Source organism: Ranitomeya imitator, chromosome 3 (assembly GCF_032444005.1).
Source record: "Ranitomeya imitator isolate aRanImi1 chromosome 3, aRanImi1.pri, whole genome shotgun sequence".
Classification (NCBI taxonomy): Eukaryota; Metazoa; Chordata; class Amphibia; order Anura; family Dendrobatidae; genus Ranitomeya; species Ranitomeya imitator.
Genome location: NC_091284.1, coordinates 679,048,682 through 679,074,825, shown reverse-complemented (window position 1 = coordinate 679,074,825; position 26,144 = coordinate 679,048,682). Strand labels below are relative to the sequence as shown.

The 26,144-nt window shown below is 45.0% G+C and overlaps 1 protein-coding gene across 3 annotated transcripts in view; it reads right to left on the bottom strand.

Moving 5' to 3' along the window:
* The window catches only part of SMARCC2 (SWI/SNF related BAF chromatin remodeling complex subunit C2), a 124,853-nt gene that overhangs the window by 81,890 nt on the left and 16,819 nt on the right, over window positions 1-26,144 (bottom strand). For all 3 annotated transcript variants that reach the window (XM_069758402.1, XM_069758403.1, XM_069758404.1), the window contains exons 6-8: window positions 14,328-14,397; window positions 13,940-14,009; window positions 4,240-4,315 (exon numbers count right to left, since the gene is read on the bottom strand). In XM_069758402.1, coding sequence (XP_069614503.1) covers window positions 4,240-4,315; window positions 13,940-14,009; window positions 14,328-14,397 — 216 coding nt within the window. The remainder of the gene's footprint in view (window positions 1-4,239; window positions 4,316-13,939; window positions 14,010-14,327; window positions 14,398-26,144) is intronic.

Here is a 26,144-nt window from a genome sequence, read left to right as displayed (position 1 = left end):
TCCGAGATAAGCTGATCCAGCTTCTATCCAAACAAACGCCCACTCTGGTAAGGAAGAGATGTCAGAGACTTTTTCAATGCAGAATCCTCCTTCCACTCTCTGAGCTATAAAGATCTTCTAATGGTGATAGTATTTTCCGCCAATAGAGCAGCACAGTTGGCCGCATCCAAAGAAGCGTGTACCAGGTAATCTCCTGCCTGAGAAATTTGACCAGCCAGCTGCACTGCCTCCGGAGGAGGATTTCTTCTCTGAATGGAATTAGCCAAGGTCTCCGACCAGGAAACCATTGCTTTAGCTACCCACGCTGCAGCAAAGGAAGGACATAGAGCCGCACCTGAGGCCTCAAAGACAGATCGAGCCAAATTTGCTATCTGGCGGTCTGTGGGATTTTTAATAGATGATGCGTCCGGCAGGGATAGAAGGGTTTTTGATGCCAGGTGAGAGACTGGAGGGTGCAATCTTTTCTCAGATCAGCTGAGAAAGGGTACTTCACCTCAAGTGTTTTTTTTTGTCCTGTAAAGTGCTTATCCGGTCGCTCCCTGTGCCAATTAACTATATACCGAAACTTCGGGTGAATGGCGAATGTTTTATGAGGACGCTTAGCTTTTTTGAAGCACACAGCGTGATCCGGCACAGAGCCAGAGTCTTCACCAACCTTCAGTTTGTTTGATGGCCTCAATCAGAGAATCCAGCGTCCTCTGTAATCCGGATCCAAGGAGATGCCCGGTTCATACTCAGAATCGAGGGAGAACAATAAACGGAGCTCACGGACGCAATGGTACGTGATTGTAAGGGAGACGTACTACGTATCCATTTCCTAGACTCTTGTACGTTTCTAGATCGTGTGCGGCCCCTGCTAGCCAACTGTTCCTGTGTAGGGGAGGGTCCCGCTGCATCAGACGTGCGAACGCCACAATCCCCAGAAGGAACAGTGAAGGATTCAAGCGCTTTGTCGCTATCTATGACTTCTCTGGCCAGAGACGAGACCCACTCGGGGACTAAGGACACTAAGGACACTGGGCTCAATGTCAGTGGGGGGATCCTGAGCACATTTGGGGTCACAGGCTTTACAGAGCAGCGAGCTCTGAGCTTTTGGAAACCAAGACTGGCAGGAATTACATGAAGTGAAAAAGACTTAGAGTCTTATGGGACTTTTTAGGTGCCTAAGGCTGGGACATGATGTACACCTATGTGCCACCTTAATCAGGGTTCTCCCAAAGGATAGGATACTGAAAAGGAGAGAGAGAGCTAATGGCAGCAATCCTACCTAGGTCCTGTGTCCTGTGTGTCGCTATCCGAGCAAGCAGGAGGCTTCCTGAGCATCCGGAGGCCCTGTCAGCTTGTGACAGGGTGTAGGAAGATGGCTGACGAGATTTCATGGGCAACTCTCATTCAGAACCAGAAGCGCCAGAAAAATGGGTGGATCCACCGGATCACATCATAGCGGGGGCGAAGCTTTGGCCTGTACAAGGCCAAAGCCGGGGACTAAATTTTTACTCAGGCCTGAAAAACAGAAAAAACGTCCCCGCTGCCAGGAAAAGTCTGCTGCCTGTGCCCGGACTGCTCAGAACCCCCCCCCCCTTCTCAGCGCTTATCCGGAGAGGCTGGAGGTGTCCTTCGGATGATGCTGCAGGTACCTTCACTGTATTGCAGGTACCTCCGTTGTGCAGCTGCTGTCGCTGGTGATTTTTTTGACGGTGCAGGGATAAGGTTAAAAACCCTCAATCCACTCTCCTTTTCATAGGAAGATGGAGAGGAACCGTCCGCCTCCATGCTTCATCCACTAGACAGTGGTGGAGCAGTGGGGGCTGCACGGACGCTAAAACGGAGGGTGCCTCTGTGCATCCAAGGGGTTCAATCCTGGTGGACAGGGCTGGTTGTCCGGCATTAGGTCTGGATGCAGAAGAGGGTACAGAGGTGACACTCCATGTGCTTGTCTGTTGATGGTGTGGAGAGATCGGTGCCCTTTAAGAGACCTGTCACCCCTAAAAATCAGCCCAGGCACGGCATCCCACGTAGCAGGAAAGGATACGTGGAGGTGACACTCTACGTGCTCGCCTGTTGTTGGTTCGGGGAGATCAGAGCATTAAAAGGTTCCATCGCCCCTTTGTCCAGGTAAAAATTCTTAAGAAATAAAAATTAAAAGTTAAAATAAAAAAGAGTTTTGGGTCTGAATAGCAGACCCGTGTGCCTCCTACGGACACTAAGGCTACTTTCACACTAGTCCGTCGGTACGGGCCGTCGCAAACCGTCGGCCCGACGGACACTGTGTTAATGTAGCACAACGTGGGCAGCGGATGCAGTTATACAACGCATCTGCTGCCCATTGTGAGTTCCCTGGGAGGAGGGGGCGAAGTTTCGCCACGCATGTGCGGTCGAAAATGGCGGACCCGACGCACAAAAAAAAGTTACATTGAACTTTTTTTGTGCAGCGCGGCCGCCAAAAACACGACGGATGCGACGTGTGGCCATATGTCGCAATGCGTCGCTAATGCAAGTCTATGGAGAAAAAACGCATCCTGCAGGCAACTTTGCAGGATGCGTTTTTTCTCCAAAACGACGCATTGCGACGTCCGTCACACGACGCTAGTGTGAAAGTAGCCTAAGGCCTCTTTCACACTTCCGTCTTTTAGCTCCCGTCGAAATCCGTCGATTTTTGAAAAAACAGGATCCATTAAATTTTTCTGCTGGATCCTGTTTTTTCCCGTAGACTTGTATTGGCAACGGATTGTAACGGATGGCCATCTGTTTCATCCGTCGTGCACTCAATACATTGGGAAAACTGCTGTCCGTCAGGCGGAGAAAACGTTCAGAAGAACGTTTTTTTCTGCACATCGGAAAATCGCTCAGCGACGGATCCTGCGCTGCCCGTCGTTGGCTATAATGGAAGCCCATGGGCGCAGGATCCGTTGCTGTGAAAAGCAGGAACCCAGCGACGGATGCCGTCTTTTGAAACTGAGCATGCGTGGAAGAATTTCCAGTCAGGGAAATTCTCTCTCGCTCTTTTTACTATTGATACTGCCTATGCAGCATCAATAGTAACAAGATATAATGTTAAAAATAATTTAAAATAAATTAAAAAATAAAAAAAATCGCAATATTCTTACCTTCCGCCTCTCACGCAGCGTTACCAATGCTCGCGATGCTCCCGGCAGCTAGCGTTCCCAGTAATCCATTGGGAAAGGATCCGATGACTTCGCGGTCTCACGAAGCCGCGACGTCATCAGAGGTCATTGCACGCAAGGCATTACTGGGAACACCAGGTGCCGGGAGCATCGCGACCATCGGTAACGCTGAGCGAAACACCGGAAGGTAAGAATATTGCAATTTTTTATTTTTTTTAATTATTTTTAACTTGGGTTGTGTTGTGTATGTGTTTTCGAAGAGGAAAACCACTGTGAAGACACATACACAACAGGTGCACAGAGCCTCGACGGGTCCATCAGAAAAACGGGCCCAGTGCACCCGTTTTTTACAATCTGCACAGGATCCGTCATTTCAATATTTTGACGGATTCTGTGCAGATTGTAAAAACGGAAGTGTGAAAGAGGCCTAAGCATGAACTGGTTCTCTGGGAGCCAGCAGGAGGGAGTATACTGGAGAGGAGGAGCTAAATTTCTTTGTATTAACTTAGTGTCAGCCTCCTAGTGGCAACAGCATAACACCCATGGTCTGTGTCCCCCAATGAGACCAAGGAGAAATATCCATTTATTATGTAATGAGTATGCAGAGTTATCATTGCTTGAAGTTGGTTATTGGCAGAGTACTTCCTATCTGTGATTTGGGTCTTAAAGGGGGTTGGACAACTCCTTCTTAATAACTAAAGTCCGCCATAAACAGCACTTATCCCCTGGACCAGCTCTGCTCCTCCTATGTTGGCACAGAGACTCCTCCTATGTCCTTGCAGCATGTCCACGCTAATGGATTACTAAAAGGCTGCAGCCACTGATTGGCTGCTGCAGTCATGTGACATAAAAATGTCATGTGGCCCCCAGGAGACCCAGTGTCAACATACAAGGAACCTTGCTGATCATATTAATTTTCTATTGTTTTATGTGGGGCCTTTTAGCTGTTAAGAAGCTGCTGACCAGTAGTGGACAACTCCTTTAATGTCTGCAGAATCAGTCAGAAGGAGTCAGAATTTTTTTTTCTTTTACTAAATTTTTATTTTTTATTTTTTTACAGTTGGTCCTAAATGTTCCAGTGTACATCTACAAATAGAGATGACTAAAGTTGTACCTTGCGGGGCTTTTCTGGGGTCGGTGCATCCTCAACTGGAGCTTCCACTTCACTTGCCGGAATCCAGGTATCATAACTTCAAGATAAAAAGCAGACAGAATTTTTCTGCTATACAGGTAACATCACAATAGCAAATTGTATTTATTTATAAGGTAGCAAAATGTATACATTTATAAGAAAGCAAAGAATGGTACTCTCTAAGAAGCCAAATGAACACGGCCCTACAAGAGACTGGTATTCTGGCTTATTCTAACCGATATTAAGTATATTGTAGTGCTTTATTCTAACCAACAGTAATATTACTAACAGTGACAATACAATCCTGCAGACAATTAATTGTAGTGAACTGTGAGCACATTATATTCAATACTAGCTGAAGAGCCTGGCGTTGCCTGGGCATAGTAAATATCTGTGGATAGTTATAGCACCTCACTTCTCTTATTTTCCCATCACGCCTCTCATTTTTCCCCTTACATCTCTCATTTTCTCCCTTACACCTCCCAATTTCCCCCGCACTCCTCTTATTTTCCCTCTCACTCCTCTCATTCCCCCCTAACACTTGTCATTTCGACCTCACATCTGTCATTTTCCGATCACTCCACTGTTTTCCCTCACTCCTCTCATTTTGCACTCACACCTTTTCATTTTCACCTCACACCCCTCATTTTCACCTCACACCTCTCATTTTCCCCTCAGTATATACATGTTTGTCATCTCCCTTATATATAATATACACCTGTATGCCATCTCCTGTATATAGTATATACCTGTATGTCATCTCCCCTGTAAATAGTATATACCTGCTGTATGTCATCTCCTACTGTATATTGTATATACCTGTGTGTCATCTCCTCCTGTATAGAATATACCTGTGTGTCATCTCCCCTGTATATAGTATATACCTGTGTGTCATCTCCCCTGTATATAGTATATACCTGTGTGTCATCTCCCCTGTATATAGTATGTACCTGTGTGTCATCTTCCCTGTAAATAGTATATACCTGCTGTATGTCATCTCCTCCTGTATATAGCATATACCTGTATGTCATCTCCTCCTGTATATAGTATATACCTGTGTGTCATCTCCTCCTGTATATAGTATATACCTGTGTGTCATCTCCCCTGTATATAGCATATACCTGTGTGTCATCTCCCCTGGATATAGTATATACCAGTGTGTCATCTCCTCCTGTATACAGTATATACAGTACCTGTATGTCATCTCCTCCTGTATATAGTATATACCTGTGTGTCATGTCTTCCTGTATATAGTATATACCTGTATGTCATCTCTTCCGGTATATAGTATATACCTGTATGTCATCTCCTCCTGTATATAGTATATACCTGTGTGTCATCTCCTCCTGTATATACCTGTGTGTCATCTCCCCTGTATATAGTATATACCTGTGTGTCATCTCTCCTGTATATAGTATATACCTGTGTGTCATCTCTCCTGTATATAGTATATATCTGTAGGTCATCTCCTCCTGTATTAGACTGCGTTCACACATTATTTGGTCAGTATTTTTACCTCAGTATTTGTAAGCTAAATTGGCAGCCTGATAAATCTCCAGCCAACAGGAAGCCCTCCCCCCTGGCAGTATATATTAGCTCACACATACACATAATAGACAGGTCATGTGACTGACAGCTGCCGTATCTCCTATATGGTACATTTGTTGCTCTTGTAGTTTGTCTGCTTATTAATCAGATTTTTATTTTTGAAGGATAATACCAGACTTGTGTGTGTTTTAGGGCGAGTTTCATGTGTCAAGTTGTGTGTGTTGAGTTGCATGTGGCGACATGCATGTAGCGACTTTTGTGAGATGAGTTTTGTGTGGCGACATGCGTGTAGCAACTTTTTGTGTGTCGAGTTGCATGTGACAGGTTAGTGTAGCAAGTTGTGTGCAGCAAGTTTTGCGTATGGCGAGTTTTGCGCGTGGCAAGTTTTATGTGTGGTGTGTTTTGAGTATGTGCAAGTTTTGTGTGAGGCAACTTTTGCATGTGTTGCAACTTTTGTGCATGTGACAATTTTTCCGCGTGTGCAAGTTTTGCGTGTGGCGAGTTTTCCATGAGGTGAGTTTTGCACGTGTGGGGAGTTTTGCGTGAGCCTAGTTTTGCATGTGGCGAGTTTTGAGCGGCGACTTTTGTGTTTCGACTTTTAAGTGGTGAGGTTGGTGTATGTGTGGTGAAATGTGTGCGGAGCGTGGTAAAGGTGTTCAAGCACGTGGTAGTGTGTGGCGCATTTTGTGTGTGTGTGTTCATATCCCCGTGTGTGGTGAGTATCCCATGTCGGGGCCCCACCTTAGCAACTGTACGGTATATACTCTTTGGCGCCATCGCTCTCACTCTTTAAGTCCCCCTTGTTCACATCTGGTAGCTGTCAATTTGCCTCCAACACTTTTCCTTTCACTTTTTCCTCATTATGTAGATAGGGGCAAAATTGTTTGGTGAATTGGAACGCGCGGGGTTAAAATTTTGCCTCATAACATAGCCTATGACGCTCTCGGGGTCCAGACGTGTGACTGCAAAATTTTGTGGCGGTAGCTGCGACGGTGCAGATTCCAATCCCGGACATACACACACACATTCAGCTTTATATATTAGATAACTTGACATAAGGCTCTACTTCTGATTGACATATCTGTATAAGGCAACCTATTAGCAAAGAAAAAAATGCTAGATATCTTGAAAGATAAGTAATTAGCAGTCAAATATCATTTTACACATGTTCATCTGTCTATCTAGCAGTGCAGCTGCAGGGAGAACTGGACGTTAAATTCTCCTTACATCTGCTCTCTTCCAATCATCTGGTTGGTCTCCCTGGGCTGTGATCACACAGATCTCCATGATTAATCCTTGCCCTCCTTGACTGACATCCTGATTCGTTCACACACTGCCGATGTCAGTGAATAGGAAGAGGGGATGACTGCACAGTGTACTAATGGTTCACAGCCCGGGAACCTCCCCAATGACTAGAAGGGAGCGGCTGTAGGAAGAATACAACTTCATTTTCTCTCTGCTGCCACACTTTCAATTAAGAAACCACATAGATAAAACTGTACTTAACTGAATATTATCATCGCTGCAGGTGGACAGTTTTCTTTTTGTTCCTTTGCTTCCAGGCTCCTTTTACATACTTTTTTTCCGGTTTTTATTGGTCTTATTTCTAATCTACCGTATATACGAGTATAAGTCATCACCCAATCACCTCCAAGACTTCTCCCGAATATCACCCATCCCCTGGAATTCAGTGCCCCAACACGTCCGGTTATCCACTACTTTTGGATCCTTCAAAAGAAACCTGAAAACCCAACTCTTCAAAGAAGCTTACAGCCTGTAAAGACCACACGGCTACCTCAACACCATTGGGGCTAACGCAACCATCGACCTACTATCTCCTTCCCCATAATCCTGTAGAATGTAAGCCAGCAAGGGCAGGGTCCTCTTCCCTCTCTACAAGTCTGTCATTGTTATTTTTGTTTACTGTAAGTGATATTTGTATTTTGATGTAACCCCTTCTCATGTACAGCACCATGGAATTAATGGTGCTATATAAATAATAATAATAATAAGCCGAGAATTTCAGCCCATTTTTTTAGGCTGAAAGTCTTAGTTACTCACCAGTTAACGGTGTTTTTCGGAGTCCATGACAGCACCACAGAGAGAGGGGAGGGGATCCGCCCTTCAGGAACAGGAAACCTACAGATACATAAGGGCGGCACCTCTCCCACGCATCAGTTGGTTTACAGAGCACAAGAGGACCACCAAAGTTAACAGCACAATTTATATACGATACTATTGCTAACTATTCACCACGAGTGGACTATATAAAAAATGGAAGAGGTGTACACCCAGAACTTAAGAAGACGGGAGGATATGTATGGGTGCTGTCATGGACTCCGTAAAACACAGTTAACCGGTGAGTAACTAAGACTTTATCGGTCGTCCATGACAGCACCACAGAAAGAATTACAGAGAGTAAACTGATTAGGGAGGGACTACGGCTTGCAGCACCCTTACACCAAAAGAAAGGTCCGAGGAAGCACCCAGGTTTAATCTATAATGGTTATAGAATGTGTTTGGAGAAGACCAAGTAGCAGCCTTACATATTTGGTCGATCGACACCTCTAACCTCTCCGTCCACGAGGTAGCCATAGCCTCAGCGGAATGCGCTTAGACCTTCAGGCGCCGGCTTGCCCTTTGAGACATATGCCAGCGAAATAGCCTCCCCTGATCCACCTAGCTAGCGTAGATTTTGATGCTCTATGACCTATCCTACTACCCTGATAGGACACGAATAGGGCATTTTCTTTCTTCCAAGGATCAGTCACTGCTAGATACTCTAGGATACATCTTCTTACGTCTAGAGTGTGTAGTTTGCTTACATTATCATTATTGGGATTAGGGAGGAAAGATGGAAGAACTATCTTCTGTGTTCTATGGAATCTGGACACTACTTTAGGAAGATTTGCTGGATCAGGGGAAAGTATCACTCTATCATCCCCAAGTTGCATGTAAGGGGGAAGCCTGGATAACGCCTGGATGTCGCCTACCCTACGAGCTGACGTTAGGGCCACCAGGAAGGCTACTTTAAGAGACAGGTTTTTAATAGAGGCTGAAGAAATAGGCGCGAATGGGGCTTCTGTCATGGCCGAGAGGACTAAGTTTAAGTCCCACGGCATGACCCTATGCTTCACCATTGGTCTAGACCGTTTTGTCGCTTTGATAAATCTGCTGATCCAGTAATTTTCAGAAATGTTCCAGCCAAAGAGGGTCCCTAAGGTCGACACCTGTACTTTAAGAGTATTTGGGGATAATTCCATATCCAACCCCTTTTGCAAGAACTCCAAAATCTGGTCTATTGGTGTTGATTGACCAGCAACTACCCCCGAGTTTTGAAGAAATCTTTTCCAGATCCTGACAAATTTTTGTTATTATTTTCTGCTCTTCAGCAGAGTGTTAATCAGGCCCGGAGAGAAACCTCTATCTCTTAAAAGTGACCGCTCAAAATCCACGCCGTCAGACGAAGGCCAACTGCCCGAGGATGGTAAACGGGGCACTGGGATAGGAGATCTGGGATGTCTGGCAAGACCCATGGGTTGGATATTGACATGGTCCTGAGGCATGAAAACCACGTCCTTCTGGGCCAGAAGGGGGCAATTACTTTAACTCTTGCCTTGTCCTTCCTGATTTTCCTCACCACCAGAGGAAGTAGAGACAGGGGAGGAAAGGCGTAAGCTAGCCTGAAGTTCCAATCTGTGAGGAAGGAGTCTACTGACAGAGGATTTTCTCTGGGGTTCAGAGAGCAGAATTGTTTCACTTTCCTGTTTTCCTTTGTGGCGAAAAGATCTACCTCAAGTTGACCCCACCTTTCCACAATGAAGTTGAAGATGGAGTCGTTTAGGGACCGTTCTCCCTGCCTCAAGGTGTTGTGGCTTAAGGAATCCGCCGTAGTATTTTCTATTCCTCTTATATGAAGAGCCGTCAATGAGAGAAAGTGTTGCTCTGCTAGCTGGAACAGACGATCTGCCACGTTCATCAGGGATTTGGAACGGGTTCCGCCTTGATGTTTTGATATATGCCACGGTGGCCCGATTGTCAGAGAATATCCGCACGTGGTGGCCCTGTAGATAGATAGGGAGTTTTTTAACTGCCTGCTCCACCGCTGTTAACTCCTTCAGGTTAGAGGACATTTCCGTCTGAAGCTGGTCCCAAAGTCCCTGGATTATAATTTCATCCATGTGAGCCCCCCCCCAACCAGAAGGGCTAGCGTCTGTGGTGATTATACGGGTTTCGCTATATTCCCAGGGGACCCCCGTGGACAGGTTATTTCGGTCTAGCCACCACTCGAGGGATACAATAGTGTTTTGGGACAAGGTCAGCTAGCTTTCTAGGAGACCCACCCAAATTTTTTGTTGTAATAACACCTCGCCCTGAAGTATCCTTGAATGATACTGGGCCCATCGGACCGCTGGAATGCAGGACGAGAGAGAGCCTAACAGAGACATCACTTTTCTAAGGGACATGGTGGGTTTTTTGGAGGCGTTTAGCACCTGAAGGTGCAGGTGATCTATTTTTTCGTGAGGTAAACGGCATTCCTGATCCTGGGAATCCAAGGTCAGGCCTAAAAACCGCTGTACTTTCATTGGCTGTATCCGGGACTTTTTGACATTTAGTAACCGTCCCAGTCGCTCCAGGGCAGACATTACTTTTTGTAATTCCTCTAAACCGTGATCCGCTGGTTTACCCACAATAAAGAGATCGTCGAGGTAGGGAATTACCAGAATGTCAGACTCATGTAGGTGGGCCATGACCTCAGTAAATACCCGGGGGGCGACCGATATGCCAAAAGGGAGGGCCCTATACTGGAAATGTCTGACCACCCCCTCTAACTGGACCACTACCCTCAGGAATCGTTGGTGGCCTGCATAAATGGGGATATGGTAATAGGCATCCTTTAAATCCAACACCACCATGAAGCAGTTTTTAAACAGTAATTTTACTGCGGTATTAACAGTCTCCATTTTAAAAGGTTGTCTCATAGGACCTTCTTACTGTGCAGGTCGTGAATTTCCGATTCCAGGGCCACCTGTTCTGCTGGAGAGGACCTGAGTGGGGTAACTCTGATGAAATTCTGAGGGATAGAGGAGAACGATCCCTGTGTGGCCTATTTATAATAAAAAAAAAAAAAAAAAAAGGTTCCTCGCATCATGTTCTCATACACTTTATGCAGTATTAGCCCTCTGTGTCTGTACTGCTACATACTTAGGCAGGTAACTGGTTCATGCAGCTTTACATGAACACCTGAGCCTTACACTATAGCTGGTCCGAATAACTAAAGCAATTGTTACCATCCACCTCTCGTGTCTCCCCTTTTCCCCATAGTTTGTAAGCTTGCGAGCAGGGCCCTCACTCCTCCTGGTATCTGTTTTGAACTGTATTTCTGTTATGCTGTAACGTTTATTGTCTGTACAAGTCCCCTCTATAATTTGTAAAGCGCTGCGGAATATGTTGGCGCTATATAAATAAAATTATTATTATTATTTATTATAACTCTAACCGTAGACCCGTAGCTATTCCCAAAATCCAATTGCTACTGGAAATTTTTGAACAGGCTGGGGAGAAGGCAGATAGCCTACCTCCCTCTGGGGCAACTAGTCATTGAGGTGGCTTTTTGATCTCACGGGATGGTTCCTGACGTCCCCCACCTCCAAACATGAATCCAGTACCTTTTTATCGTCCCATCTGCCTTGGTCCCTGGCCGGCCTTCTGCGAAAGAACCTTTTCCCTGTGAAAGGACGCCCATAAGTGGTGGTCGGTAGACTGGGAAATTTCTTTTTCTCGTCTCCGACCTTCTCCAGCAGTTCGTCTAGAACCGGACCGAACAGGTATTCTTCTTCGCACGGAATAGAGCAAAGACGGGATCTGGCCTGAATGTCGCCGGGGCCAACACTTCAGCCATAGGGCCCTGCGTTCTGCATTTGATAACCCTGCAGCTCTAGCTGCCATCCTTGCAGAATCTGCGGACGCGTCGGCGAGAAAAGCAGCGGCATTCTGGATTGTTGGAAGGGATTTTAACATGGATTCCCTAGAGGCTCCATCTTCTAGCTTAGACTCTAGCTGGTCCAGCCAGACCATCATTGATCTGGCTGCGCATGTCGCAGCTACTGCAGATCTTAGAGCACCAGCCGACATCTCCCAAGTCCTTTTAAGAAACGAATCTGCCTTCTTATCAAGAGGATCTTTTAAAGAAGCCATATAATCGAAGGGAATAGAGGATTTTTTAGAAGCCTTAGCTAACGCTGCGTCTAATTTTGGCACCTTATTCCCACGTGCTCACCAAGGGGTCGTCAAAGGAATATCTCCGTTTAAAGGCTGGTGGTAGGGAGCCATACTCACCCCGGTCGCTGGCACCAGGAGACTGACATCCTCCGGACTCCACTCCACCTGCTCCGCTCACTGCCGTGGAGCCCTACCCGGACCCACCGTGGCGCTTCCAGGGACCCGCACTGACCAAGGTAGGAGACCCCCTCGCTACCTGAGTCAGACAGCCAGCCTGGGTATCTCCAGATGAAGTACAGATATCTGTAGGGCATCCTGTCCTCCAGGAACAGGAAACCAACTGATGCGTGGGAGAGGTGCCGTCCTTATGTATCTGTAGGTTTCCTATTCCTGAAGGGCGGACCTCTCTCTGTTGTGCTCTCATGGACAACCGATAAATTGCCCCTCTCGGCTTATACTCGAGTCATTCCCAGGGGTCAGCAGGGAAGAGGGAGCGGCAGCTGTCTAATAATACTCACCTGCTCCTGGCGCAGTCAATGCAGGTCCCTGGTTCTCCGGGCGCTGACCGCTTCTATGGTACCGCTCATTACAGTAATAAATATGGACCCGACTCCACTCCCATAGGGGTGGAGCCGCATATTCATTACTGTAATGAGTACCATGTGACCGCCCAATACAGGAAGAAGCTGTCAGCGCCCGGAGAACCAGGGGCCGCGTCAGGAGCAGGTGAGGATAAAGGCGCATATTTCCCCTGTCCCACGTTCCACCGTCGGCGCAGCTCCGTCTTCCGCGTCCTCTGCAGTGACGCTCAGGTCAGAGGGCACGATGACGCGATTAGTGTGCGCGCCCTCTGCCTGAACAGTCAGTGCAGGGGACAGGGAAGACACAGCTGTGCTCGGCAGTGGAACGGGGGCAGGTGAATATAGCAAGTGCCGGGGGACTGAGCAACAAGAAGCGAGTATGTGATTTTTTTTATCGCAGCAACAGCATATAGGGCAAATATCTCTATTGAGCATCTTATGGCGCCATGTGCAGCATTATATGGGGCAAATATCTCTATGGAGCATCTTATGGGGCCATAATCAGCATTTGTGCAGCATTATACGGGGCAAATGTGTCTATGGAGCATCATATGGGGCCATAATCAGCATTTGTGCAGCATTATATGGGGGCAAATATCTCTATGGAGCATCTTATGGGGCCATAATCAGCATTTGTGCAGCATTATATGGGGCAAATGTCTGTATGGAGCATCTTATGGGGCCATAATCAGCATTTGTGCAGCATTATATGGGGCAAATGTCTGTATGGAGCTTCTTATGGGGCCATAATCAGCATTTGTGCAGAATGGTATGGGGCAAATGTCTTTATGGAGCATCTTATGGGGTCATAATCAACATTTATGCAGCATGATATGGTGCATATTTTAATATGGAGCATCTTATGGGGCCCCATCATAAACTGTATGGAGCATTATATGGGGCCCATCATGAACTGTATGGAGCATTATATGAGGCTCCTGATTCAATATGGATATTCAAAAACACTTACCCTACTGATGTCTCAATTAATTTTACTTTTATTGGTACCTATTTTTATTTTTGACATTTAGCGGTAGGTGCTGCATTTTCCACCCTAGGCTTATACGTGAGTCATTAAGTTTTCCCAGTTTTTTGCAAAATTAGGGGTCTCGGCTTATACTCGGGTAGGCTTATACTCGAGAATATACGATAGTTCTAGATTGTATGAACCAGCTTAGGCCAGCTCTTCAATATAAAATACTCATATATAAAAATAGCATATACATGGATTACAGTGTGGGTCTGCAGGGCTACTGAGGTGTTCATGAGCTATTCACACCCAACACTATTGTCCATGGGCTGTGGTATAAAGGACAGTCATACACCCTTACCTATCAGGATAATATCCCCAGTGAAGAAGAACCTGCTTGTCTCTCTTCAATATGGGCCTCACCCATTCCTCTAAATGAAGAAGATCATGACAAAAGAGTAAGTGAAATAAAAAAAATTAACTACAGATATCAAAAGGACAAACTGAAAAATCTTTTGTAGAAATTACAAGATACCTAGTATATAACACAAAGCACCGGACATAAATGAAGCTTATACCAGTTATTTATGGGCCTTTTCTTACATTAGTTCAGTATAACAAACAATACTATGTTATGTGGATGGCACAAGCTTCCCATAAAAGTCACTTCCCATTTACTGCGGTTTTAGAAAGGCTAGCTAGAAAAATTATTGGAAATCTTTATGCAAAAGTAAGAGTTCTATTCTAACCTTCCTCCAAAGAACCAGGAACTGGAACAACCACATGGGAGGCATGACTTTTGTCCTCTGTCACTGTGCCCTACAAAAAAATAATAAATTATAACATGAAAAATAAAACGCATAATATTAATGCACATCTGTTCACATTGAGGACATCAGCGAGTGGGAGATGTGTTCCTCAATAAAGCCAACAAAAATTTTACAGTAAGTACAAAAATCCAATGCTCTTGTTAATAGCACTCAGGGCACACAGCAATATGGGTGGGAAACAAAACCAAGAGAAGAATTTACCATGTTGTCCACCTAGTGCTTAGCTTCTTTGAGTATTTTGAAGCGCTGTGTGGTATCAGAGGAAGTCACTGTATAATGCTAGAAGATCCTGGTGAAGCCGTGCACTGAAGCCCAGGTGATAACCTTACAGACATGAGAGGTTGATGCTTGATGACATACCAGCCATGATGTCCCAAATAAGGCAGTGTTTCTCAACTCCATTCCTCAAGACCCCACAACAGGTCATGTTTTCAGGATTTCCTTAGTATTGCACAGGTGATAATTTCATCACCTGCTCAAGCATTAATTCCATCGCCTATGCAATACTAAGGAAATCCTGAAAACATGGCCTGTTTTGGGGTCTTGAGGACTGGAGTTGAGAAACACTGCAATAAGGAGTACCCTTACCCTTGGGCTGGTAGGATTCAGTGATACAGACCAGATCAAGTGAGCAATGGAAGTTATGGAAGAGATTGGAGATCAGGAACCCAAATGGTCTTTCATCTGCTATGGTAGGGGCAAATTAGAGGTTTTGACCATTAAGTATCATCTGAGTGGTCGTAAAAGAACCTCAAAACCTCAGAATTAAACTCAGTTGAGAAACAAGTGATTTTACCAACAGAGCATGGAAAAGGAGGTTGCCTAAAGTAGACAGTAAACAGAAAGACAAGGTTGGCATACCAGGCCTCGCAATGCCAGACTTGAGAAACTAGATCAATGAGGGAGCCCTCCAACTTGATCCTTCTGGAGGAGAAGAAAGAGGTAAAAAAAAAAAAAAGTTGAACCCTTTTCAATGAGTGATGAGGGCCGCTACTGCAAATGCAGAGGCGTTGCCAATTCTGACCATGTCAATAGGAACTTTGTTTTTCAGATGGGACACAAGAAAGGTAATGTTGGAGGTGCCCAAGAGAGCTCATGATGCAGTCAGGGATAAAGCAACTCCTAGTACAGTGCAGCAGGCTTTTCATATTGGAATTTTTAATTACAGCATGTGGAACCAAAATGGTCCTATTCTGAAGCAAGGCCCGGCTGTCTTAAGGCATCCTCTTAGGATGAGTTGCTGGCGTGAAAATAAAGGATGTTTGAAAGTGAAGTACAAAGAGGGCTACTAGTAAGCTGACGTGGAAGAGGAACCTCATGTAAGTTGTGTCTTAAGCTATGTACAGGATTTTTAGCGTTTTTTTAGCGTTTTTTCGGCCGTTTTCCGATGGAAAACCGCTATAAAAAACGCTTACATGAGCATCCCATCATTTTTAATGCATTCCACATTTTTTGTGCACATGCTATGTTTTTTCCGTGGCGGAATCGAATTCCGGAAAAAAACGCAGCATGTTCATTTTTTGTGCGGAATCGCGGAGCACTAGCATAAACTTTGATATGGTCATAAATAAGTTAGTACATAGATTAGAAGATAGATAAAGTTTACAATCCTGCCTTCAAGCTCACTGAAGAATTAACTGTTAACTGTATTATCACTGTACTATGTTTATTACAGGCAGAAAAGGTCAAGTGGTACAACAGTTTTAAAGAAACTACTGCAAAATTTTTTTTTTTACTTTGGTTTTCCTCTGAAAGCACCAATTTATTTAATAGTATGCAGGTAACCCTGATCTTTCTATGTTCACACATGCCAAGCACCTCTGTATCTAAAAAAAAAATCAGCAAAACTGAAGAGAACTAACAGCTCCATGATCCAGATGCCATAAACAAACTGAACAGACAAATTGCAAGAAGCAATTAAGACTTGCAAAATCTTACCTTCTTACCCTTCCTAAATGTGATCAATGTATCCATATAATCCCCATTGATTGGTAAAAGTGGTCAAAACATGAACATAAATACCTGTATCCCACCTGTGGTCTTTAGAGGCTAAAAAGGTGAAGAGATAACAGTAAACCACCCCACACACTTTAGATAGCTGTTGGACGACTGATGATTTAGCCGAACGTTTGGCCAACAGCTACCTCGCCTGACTGTCCCATATACAGGAGTGCTCGCACGGTCGGTAGTTATCTCGCCTGACCCTCCCATACACAGGAGTGCTCCTTCGGTCGGTAGTTATCTCGCCTGACTCTCCCATACACAGGAGTGCTTTTTCTGCAAAGTTTTCCTGTGTTCTCTATGAGAGCCTTTGTCAAACAACTTCGGTGGGTTATGTCTTAGGCTACTTTCACACTAGCGTTTTCTGCAATCCGTCACAATGCGTCATTTTGCAGAAAAAACGCATCCTGCAAAAGTGCTTGCAGGATGCGTTTTTTCCCCATAGACTTGCATTGACGACGCATTTGCGACGGATTGCCACACATCGCATCCGTCGAGCGATGGATGCGTCGTGCTTCTGCGGACCGTCGGGAGCAAAAAAACGCTACATGTAACGTTTTTTGCTCCTGACGGACCGCTTTTTCCGACCGCGCATGCGCGGCCGGAACTCCGCCCCCACCTCCCCGCACCTTACAATGGGGCAGCAGATGCGCCGGAGAAATGCTTCCACTGCCTCCATTGTGCAATGCGCTAAACGCTAGCGTCGGAATCTCTCCCCGACGCATTGCGACGGGGAGATTCCGACGCTAGTGTGAAAGTAGCCTTACAAACAAATGGACTACCGACAATCTGCAAGGACTTTGAAGAGTTGGGGAAGAAAGTAAAGGAACTGGATGCACAGGTAGTTTTTTCTTCTATCCTTCCAGTAGATGGGCATGGCACCAGGAGATGGAACAGGATCCTTGATGCAAACAACTGGCTAAGACGATGGTGCAGACAACAAGGATTTGGATTCCTGGACCACGGTGTGAATTACTGGTATGATGGACTCCTCGCCAGAGACGGACTACACCTCAACAAACCTGGGAAACACACATTCGCCAGAAAACTCGCTACACTCATCAGGAGGGCGTTAAACTAGAAGAAGAGGGGACGGGAAGAAAAACATTAGACTCGAACAAAGACGACCCAGGAAAACATACTCAGAAGGGAGGTAAGAACATTTCTAAAACAATCCACAGCGAGGAGATTGGAACAAAACAAAATCCTCTAAACTGCATGCTCGCAAACGCCAGAAGCCTGACAAACAAGATGGAAGAACTAGAAGCAGAAATATCTACAGGTAACTTTGACATAGTGGGAATAACCGAGACATGGTTAGATGAAAGCTATGACTGGGCAGTTAACTTACAGGGTTACAGTCTGTTTAGAAAGGATCGTAAAAATCGGAGAGGAGGAGGGGTTTGTCTCTATGTAAAGTCTTGTCTAAAGTCCACTTTAAGGGAGGATATTAGCGAAGGGAATGAGGATGTCGAGTCCATATGGGTTGAAATTCATGGAGGGAAAAATGGTAACAAAATTCTCATTGGGGTCTGTTACAAACCCCCAAATATAACAGAAAGCATGGAAAGTCTACTTCTAAAGCAGATAGATGAAGCTGCAACCCATAATGAGGTCCTGGTTATGGGGGACTTTAACTACCCGGATATTAACTGGGAAACAGAAACCTGTGAAACCCATAAAGGCAACAGGTTTCTGCTAATAACCAAGAAAAATTATCTTTCACAATTGGTGCAGAATCCAACCAGAGGAGCAGCACTTTTAGACCTAATACTATCTAATAGACCTGACAGAATAACAAATCTGCAGGTGGTTGGGCATTTAGGAAATAGCGACCACAATATTGTGCAGTTTCACCTGTCTTTCACTAGGGGGACTTGTCAGGGAGTCACAAAAACATTGAACTTTAGGAAGGCAAAGTTTGAACAGCTTAGAGATGCCCTTAATCTGGTAGACTGGGACAATATCCTCAGAAATGAGAATACAGATAATAAATGGGAAATGTTTAAGAACATCCTAAATAGGCAGTGTAAGCGGTTTATACCTTGTGGGAATAAAAGGACTAGAAATAGGAAAAACCCAATGTGGCTAAACAAAGAAGTAAGACAGGCAATTAACAGTAAAAAGAAAGCATTTGCACTACTAAAGCAGGATGGCACCATTGAAGCTCTAAAAAACTATAGGGAGAAAAATACTTTATCTAAAAAACTAATTAAAGCTGCCAAAAAGGAAACAGAGAAGCACATTGCTAAGGAGAGTAAAACTAATCCCAAACTGTTCTTCAACTATATCAATAGTAAAAGAATAAAAACTGAAAATGTAGGCCCCTTAAAAAATAGTGAGGAAAGAATGGTTGTAGATGACGAGGAAAAAGCTAACATATTAAACACCTTCTTCTCCACAGTATTCACGGTGGAAAATGAAATGCTAGGTGAAATCCCAAGAAACAATGAAAACCCTATATTAAGAGTCACCAATCTAACCCAAGAAGAGGTGCGAAACCGGCTAAATAAGATTAAAATAGATAAATCTCCGGGTCCGGATGGCATACACCCACGAGTACTAAGAGAACTAAGTAATGTAATAGATAAACCATTATTTCTTATTTTTAGTGACTCTATAGCGACAGGGTCTGTTCCGCAGGACTGGCGCATAGCAAATGTGGTGCCAATATTCAAAAAGGGCTCTAAAAGTGAACCTGGAAATTATAGGCCAGTAAGTCTAACCTCTATTGTTGGTAAAATATTTGAAGGGTTTCTGAGGGATGTTATTCTGGATTATCTCAATGAGAATAACTGTTTAACTCCATATCAGCATGGGTTTATGAGAAATCGCTCCTGTCAAACCAATCTAATCAGTTTTTATGAAGAGGTAAGCTATAGACTGGACCACGGTGAGTCATTGGACGTGGTATATCTCGATTTTTCCAAAGCGTTTGATACCGTGCCGCACAAGAGGTTGGTACACAAAATGAGAATGCTTGGTCTGGGGGAAAATGTGTGTAAATGGGTTAGTAACTGGCTTAGTGATAGAAAGCAGAGGGTGGTTATAAATGGTATAGTCTCTAACTGGGTCGCTGTGACCAGTGGGGTACCGCAGGGGTCAGTATTGGGACCTGTTCTCTTCAACATATTCATTAATGATCTGGTAGAAGGTTTACACAGTAAAATATCGATATTTGCAGATGATACAAAACTATGTAAAGCAGTTAATACAAGAGAAGATAGTATTCTGCTACAGATGGATTTGGATAAGTTGGAAACTTGGGCTGAAAGGTGGCAGATGAGGTTTAACAATGATAAATGTAAGGTTATACACATGGGAAGAGGGAATCAATATCACCATTACACACTGAACGGGAAACCACTGGGTAAATCTGACAGGGAGAAGGACTTGGGGATCCTAGTTAATGATAAACTTACCTGGAGCAGCCAGTGCCAGGCAGCAGCTGCCAAGGCAAACAGGATCATGGGGTGCATTAAAAGAGGTCTGGATACACATGATGAGAGCATTATACTGCCTCTGTACAAATCCCTAGTTAGACCGCACATGGAGTACTGTGTCCAGTTTTGGGCACCGGTGCTCAGGAAGGATATAATGGAACTAGAGAGAGTACAAAGGAGGGCAACAAAATTAATAAAGGGGATGGGAGAACTACAATACCCAGATAGATTAGCGAAATTAGGATTATTTAGTCTAGAAAAAAGACGACTGAGGGGCGATCTAATAACCATGTATAAGTATATAAGGGGACAATACAAATATCTCGCTGAGGATCTGTTTATACCAAGGAAGGTGACGGGCACAAGGGGGCATTCTTTGCGTCTGGAGGAGAGAAGGTTTTTCCACCAACATAGAAGAGGATTCTTTACTGTTAGGGCAGTGAGAATCTGGAATTGCTTGCCTGAGGAGGTGGTGATGGCAAACTCAGTCGAGGGGTTCAAGAGAGGCCTGGATGTCTTCCTGGAGCAGAACAATATTGTATCATACAATTATTAGGTTCTGTAGAAGGACGTAGATCTGGGGATTTATTATGATGGAATATAGGCTGAACTGGATGGACAAATGTCTTTTTTCGGCCTTACTAACTATGTTACTATGTTACTATGGATTGGTGGTCTAATGTAGGACATGCCGGACCCTTATCTTCCCACCCATACACATTAGTATGTCTGCCAAAACTGTAGATATCGGCTGATATTGGCAGACGTCATTCTAACATGTATGGGTGTCTTATTAGGCTATGATCTTTCAACCCTTGTCACTTGGAAAAACATTACCAGGAACTAAAATTTTTCATGCTACTCTCTAATTTCAAATTAATGTGGCACCATGTATAATGATACCAAGATTTAACCCCTTAAGCCCCAAGGGTGGTTTGCACGTTAATGACTGGGCCAATTTTTACAATTCTGACCACTGTCCCTTTATGAGGTTATAACTCTGGAACGCTTCAACAGATTCTGATGCTTCAACAGATTCTGATGATTCTGACACTGTTTTCTCGTGACATATTCTACTTCATGATAGTGGTAAAATTTCTTCGACAAGACTTGCGTTTATTTGTGAAAAAAATGGAAATTTGGCGAAAATTTTGAAAATTTTGCAATTTTCCAACTATGAATTTTTATACCCTTAAATCACAGAGATATGTCACACAAAATACTTAATAAGTAACATTTCCCACATGTCTACTTTACATCAGCACAATTTTGGAACCAAAATGTTTTTTTGTTAGTGAGTTATAAGGGTTAAAAATTGACCAGCAATTTCTCATTTTTACAACACCATTTTTTTTTTAGGGACCACATCTCATTTGAAGTCATTGTAAGGGGTCTATGTGATAGAAAATAACCAAGTGTGACACCATTCTAAAAACTGCACCACATTCAAAAAGTTTATTAACCCTTCAGGTGTTTAATAGGAATTTTTGGAATGTTTAAATAAAAATGAACATTTAACTTTTTTCACACAAAATTTATTTCAGCTCCAATTTGTTTTATTTGACCAAGGGTAACAGGAGAAAATGGACCCCAAAAGTTGTTGTACAATTTGTCCTGAGTACGCCGATATCCCATATGTGGGGGTAAACCACTGTTTGGGCGCATGGCAGAGCTCGGACGGGAAGGAGCGCTATTTGACTTTTCAATGCAAAATTGACTGGAATTGAGATGGGACGCCATGTAGCGTTTGGACACCATTTTGGAACATAGACCCCCTAAGGAACTTATCTAGAGGTGGTGAGCACTTTGACCCACCAAGTGCTTCACAGAAGTTTATAATGCAGAGCCGTAAAAATAAAAAATCATTTTTTCACAAAAATGATCTTTTCGCCCCCAATTTTTTATTTTGCCAAGTGTAAGAGAAGAAATTGGACCCCAAAAGTTGTTGTACAATTTGTCCTGAGTACGCTGATACCCCATATGTGAGTGTAAACCACTGTTTGGGCGCATGGCAGAGCTCGGAAGGGAAGGAGCGCCATTTGACTTTTCAATGCAAAATTGACAGGAATTGAGATGGAACACCATGCTGCATTTGGAGACCCACTGATGTGCCTAAACATTGAAACTCCCCAAAAGTGACACAATTTTGGAAAGTAGACCCCCTAAGGAACTTATGTAGATGTGTTGTGAGAGCTTTGAACCCCCAAGTGTTTCACTACAGTTTATAACGCAGAGCCGTGAAAATAAAAATTATTTTTTTTCCCACAAAAATTATTTTTTAGCCCCCAGTTTTGTATTTTCCCAAGGGTAACAGGAGAAACTGGACCCCAAAAGTTGTTGTCCAATTTGTCATGAGTACGCTAATACCCCATATGTGGGGGGGGGGGGGGGGGGAGAACAACCGTTTGGCAGAGCTCGGAAGGGAAGGAGCGCCATTTGGAATGCAGACTTAAATGCATTGGTCTGCAGGCGTCACATTGCGTTTGCAGAGCCCCTAATGTACCTAAACAGTAGAAACCCCCCACAAGTGACCTCATATTAGAAACTAGACCCCCAAGGAACTTATCTAGATGTGTTGTGAGAACTTAGAACACCCAAGTGTTTCACTACAGTTTATAATGCAGAGCCGTGAAAATAAAAAATCTTTTTTTTCCCACAAAAATGTTTTTTTAGCCCCCCAAATTTTTATTTTCCCAAAGGTAACAAGAGAAATTGGACCCCAAAAGTTGTTGTCCAATTTGTCCTGAGTACGCTGATACCCCAAATGTTGGGGTAAACCCCTGTTTGGGCACACGGGAGAGCTCAGAAGGGAAGGAGCACGGTTTTACTTTCTTCAGGGCAGAATTGGCTGGAATTGAGATCAGACGCCATGTCGCGTTTGGAGAGCCCCTGATGTGCCTAAACAGTGGAAACCCCCAATTCTAAAGGTACCATCACACTCTGCGATGCTGCAGCGATATAGACAACGAGCCAATCGCTGGAGCGTCGCTGTTTAGGTCGCTGTAGAGACGTCAAACACAGCAACTCCAGAACGATGCAGGAGCGATCCAGTGACGTAACGGCAACTCACTTATCGTTCTCGCTGGTTGTTAGCTCCATGTAAAAACATTGCTGGCATCGTTGCTTTTGCTGTCAAACATGATGATACACGCCGACCTGACTACGAAATAAAGTTCCGGACTTCTAGCTCCGACCAGCGATGACACAGCGGGATCCAGATCGCTGCTGCGTGTCAAACACAACGAGATCGCTATCCAGGACGCTGCAATGTCACAGATCATTGTCGTTCTCGTTGTAAAGTTGCTGAGTGTGAAGGTACCTTAACTGAAACCTTAACTGAAACCCTAAAGGTACCTTCACACTCAGCAACTTTACAACGAGAACGACAACGATCTGTGACGTTGCAGCGCACTGCAGTACTTCACTCTGCCCTCAACAGGGCAGAGAAGTATGCCTAATCAGCAGCTCAATTCCGGAGAACCTGTGTGGATGACATGAAGCAAGCAGGAGGATGGCATCATAAGTAGATGGGAGGTGCTGGACCAAGAAGAGCGACACCCCTCGTACCGGACCGCCCCGCAGGTGAGCATAATAAAAGTTATTTTTCTTCTCTTACAGGTCGGATGGGGGGCTTATATACAACATTATAGAATGCTGCATATAAGCCCTGAAAGGGGGTGACCGTAACTCGTATCGGCCAAACCTGGTGACAGGTTCCTTTTAAAGGTATTTTCCAAGAATTCCTTTTTTGTTAACTGCACTGGATTGCAGAGTTAAAGTAGCAAAATGGGCTTTTCTTACCTACTAATATTCCAGAACCAGCTCTCCTCCACTGCCCCTGGTCTTTGCACATGACCGCTGAAGTCAATCAGTGGGCTCAGCAGTGTTGCCAAGGTAGGGAACACAAGGCCACTGACTCCATTGATTGGCTGCATAGGTCACAGCAGCAGCCCATCAACAAAACTTAGGGAAGTTTTAGACACTTGTGGATGGAGCAGCACTGGGCGAGTATTGCTCAGTTTGATATTTTTAACCTCAACAAACCTGCGCAATACAACAAAATAGGGATTTTTGTGTACTCACCGTAAAATCCTTTTCTCCGAGCCAATCATTGGGGGACACAGGACCATGGGTGTCATGCTGCTGCCTCTAGGAGGACACGAAGTTAACACAAAGAATAACTCCTCCCCTGCAGTATACACCCTCCTGCTGGCTCTGAGTGAACCAGTTCGGTAACAAAGCATTAGGAGCTTAACAATTAACAAGAATGAACTATGTCAAAACCAAGTCAACACAGAAAAAAAAACTAGAGCCAATAGGTTAGAGGGTGGGTGCTGTGTCCCCCAATGATTGGCTCGGAGAGAAGGATTTTACCATGAGTACACAAAAATCCCTATTTCTCCTATGCCTCATTGGGGGACACAGGACCATGGGATGTCCTAAAGCAGTCCCTGGGTGGGAAAACAATCCATTGCAATTGCTCCTTGTACCACTGCAATTGCTCCTTGTACCCACAAGTTACAGATGCAGCACTGCCGCCTGCAAAATTCTTCTGCCGACGGACTCATCTGCCGAGAATGGACATGGTAATGTTTCGTAAACGTATGCAGGCTGGACCAAGTCGCAGCTCTGCAGATTTGTAATGCCGACGCCTGGTGCCGGATGGCCCAGGACGCACCCACTGACCGAGTAGAATGAGCCTTAATCCCTGCTGGGACGCAGTGACCTCTAACTCGGTAGGACTCCTGAATAGCTGAACAAATCCACCTCGCTATCGTAGCTTTGGAAGCGGCTAGACCTTTCTTTGGCCCTTCTGGGAGCACAAACAGGACATCTGACCTGCGGAAAGACGCCGTCCTCGAGACGTATCTCCTAAGAGCTCTCACCAAGTCCAGTGTGTGGAGAGCCTTCTCGGTGCGATGTACTGGCGCCGGGCAAAGTGAAGGGAAGACAATTTCCTCATTGAGGTGGAAAGATGAGACAACTTTCGGTAGAAAAGACGGGGATGTTCTCAAAACCACCTTATCCTGATGAAAAATGAGGAAAGGAACTTGGCAAGACAAGGCCGCCAGTTCTGAGACTCGTCGGATGGACGTGACCGCAACCAGGAAGGCAACTTTCCATGATAAGAGACATGGAAACGTCCTGCAGAGGTTAAAGAGGAGCCTCCTGCAAGACTCCGAGGACCAAATTAAGGTCCCATGGTTCCAACGGCATCTTATAGGGCGGCACCACATGGGAGACTCCCTGAATGAACGTCTTCACCTGTTGTCTGTTGGCAATTTTACGTTGGAACAGGACTGACAAGGCTGAAATCTGCCCTTTGAGAAAACTAAGGGCGAGACCTAAGTCCAATCCCAACTGAAGGAATTCGAGGATGGAAGGAACGGAAAATTCAAGATGAGAGCGTCCACGGTCCTGGCACCATGAGAAGAAGGTCTTCCAAATGCAATGATATATACGCATAGACGTAGGCTTTCTAGCACTGATCATGGTAGAAATGACTTTCTGAGAGAAGCCTGCCTGTGTCAGCACCCAGGACTCAACGGCCATGTCGTCAAACACAGGGCCTCGGAATTCTGGTGGTAAATGGGGCCCTGGGACAACAGGTCTGTGCGATTCAGTACTAGTTCGGCGTACCAGGCCCTGCGCGGCCAATCTGGTGCAATGAGGATTACTGGTATCCCCTCCCCTCTGATCTTATTGATGACGCTCGGCAGCAAGGGAAGCGGGGGAAATATGTAGGGAAGCTGGAACTGATGCAGCGAGTGAACGAGTGAATCTGCCCCGATGGCTGCCAGATCGTGGGACTGAGTCATGTAATTGGGAACCTTGGAATTTAGCCGTGAGCCCATCAGATCCACGTCCAGGGTTCCCCAACGACAGAAGATCTGATGGAAGATCTCCGGATGGAGAGACCACTCTCCGGAGTCGAGACCTGAGGAAATCTGCTTCCCAATTTTCCACTCCCGGGATGTGAACCGCTGATATCATTGAGCGTTTTTCCTCGGTCCAACGAAGGATGTGGCCTACCTCGGTCATGGCTGCCTTGCTGCGTGTTCCCCCCTGCCGGTTGATGTATGCAACTGCCGTGGCATTGTCGGACTGAATCCTGATGGGACGACCCGTCAGTAAGGGATGGAATTGAATTGAAGAAGAGCCAACCTAATTGCACGTATTTCCAGGATGTTGATGGGCAGGAGAGCTTCCTGAAGAGACCAGCGGCCTTGGGCAGTGTGATGGTGGAACACTGCTCCCCAGCCCAGAAGACTGGCATCTGTTGTCACAACTA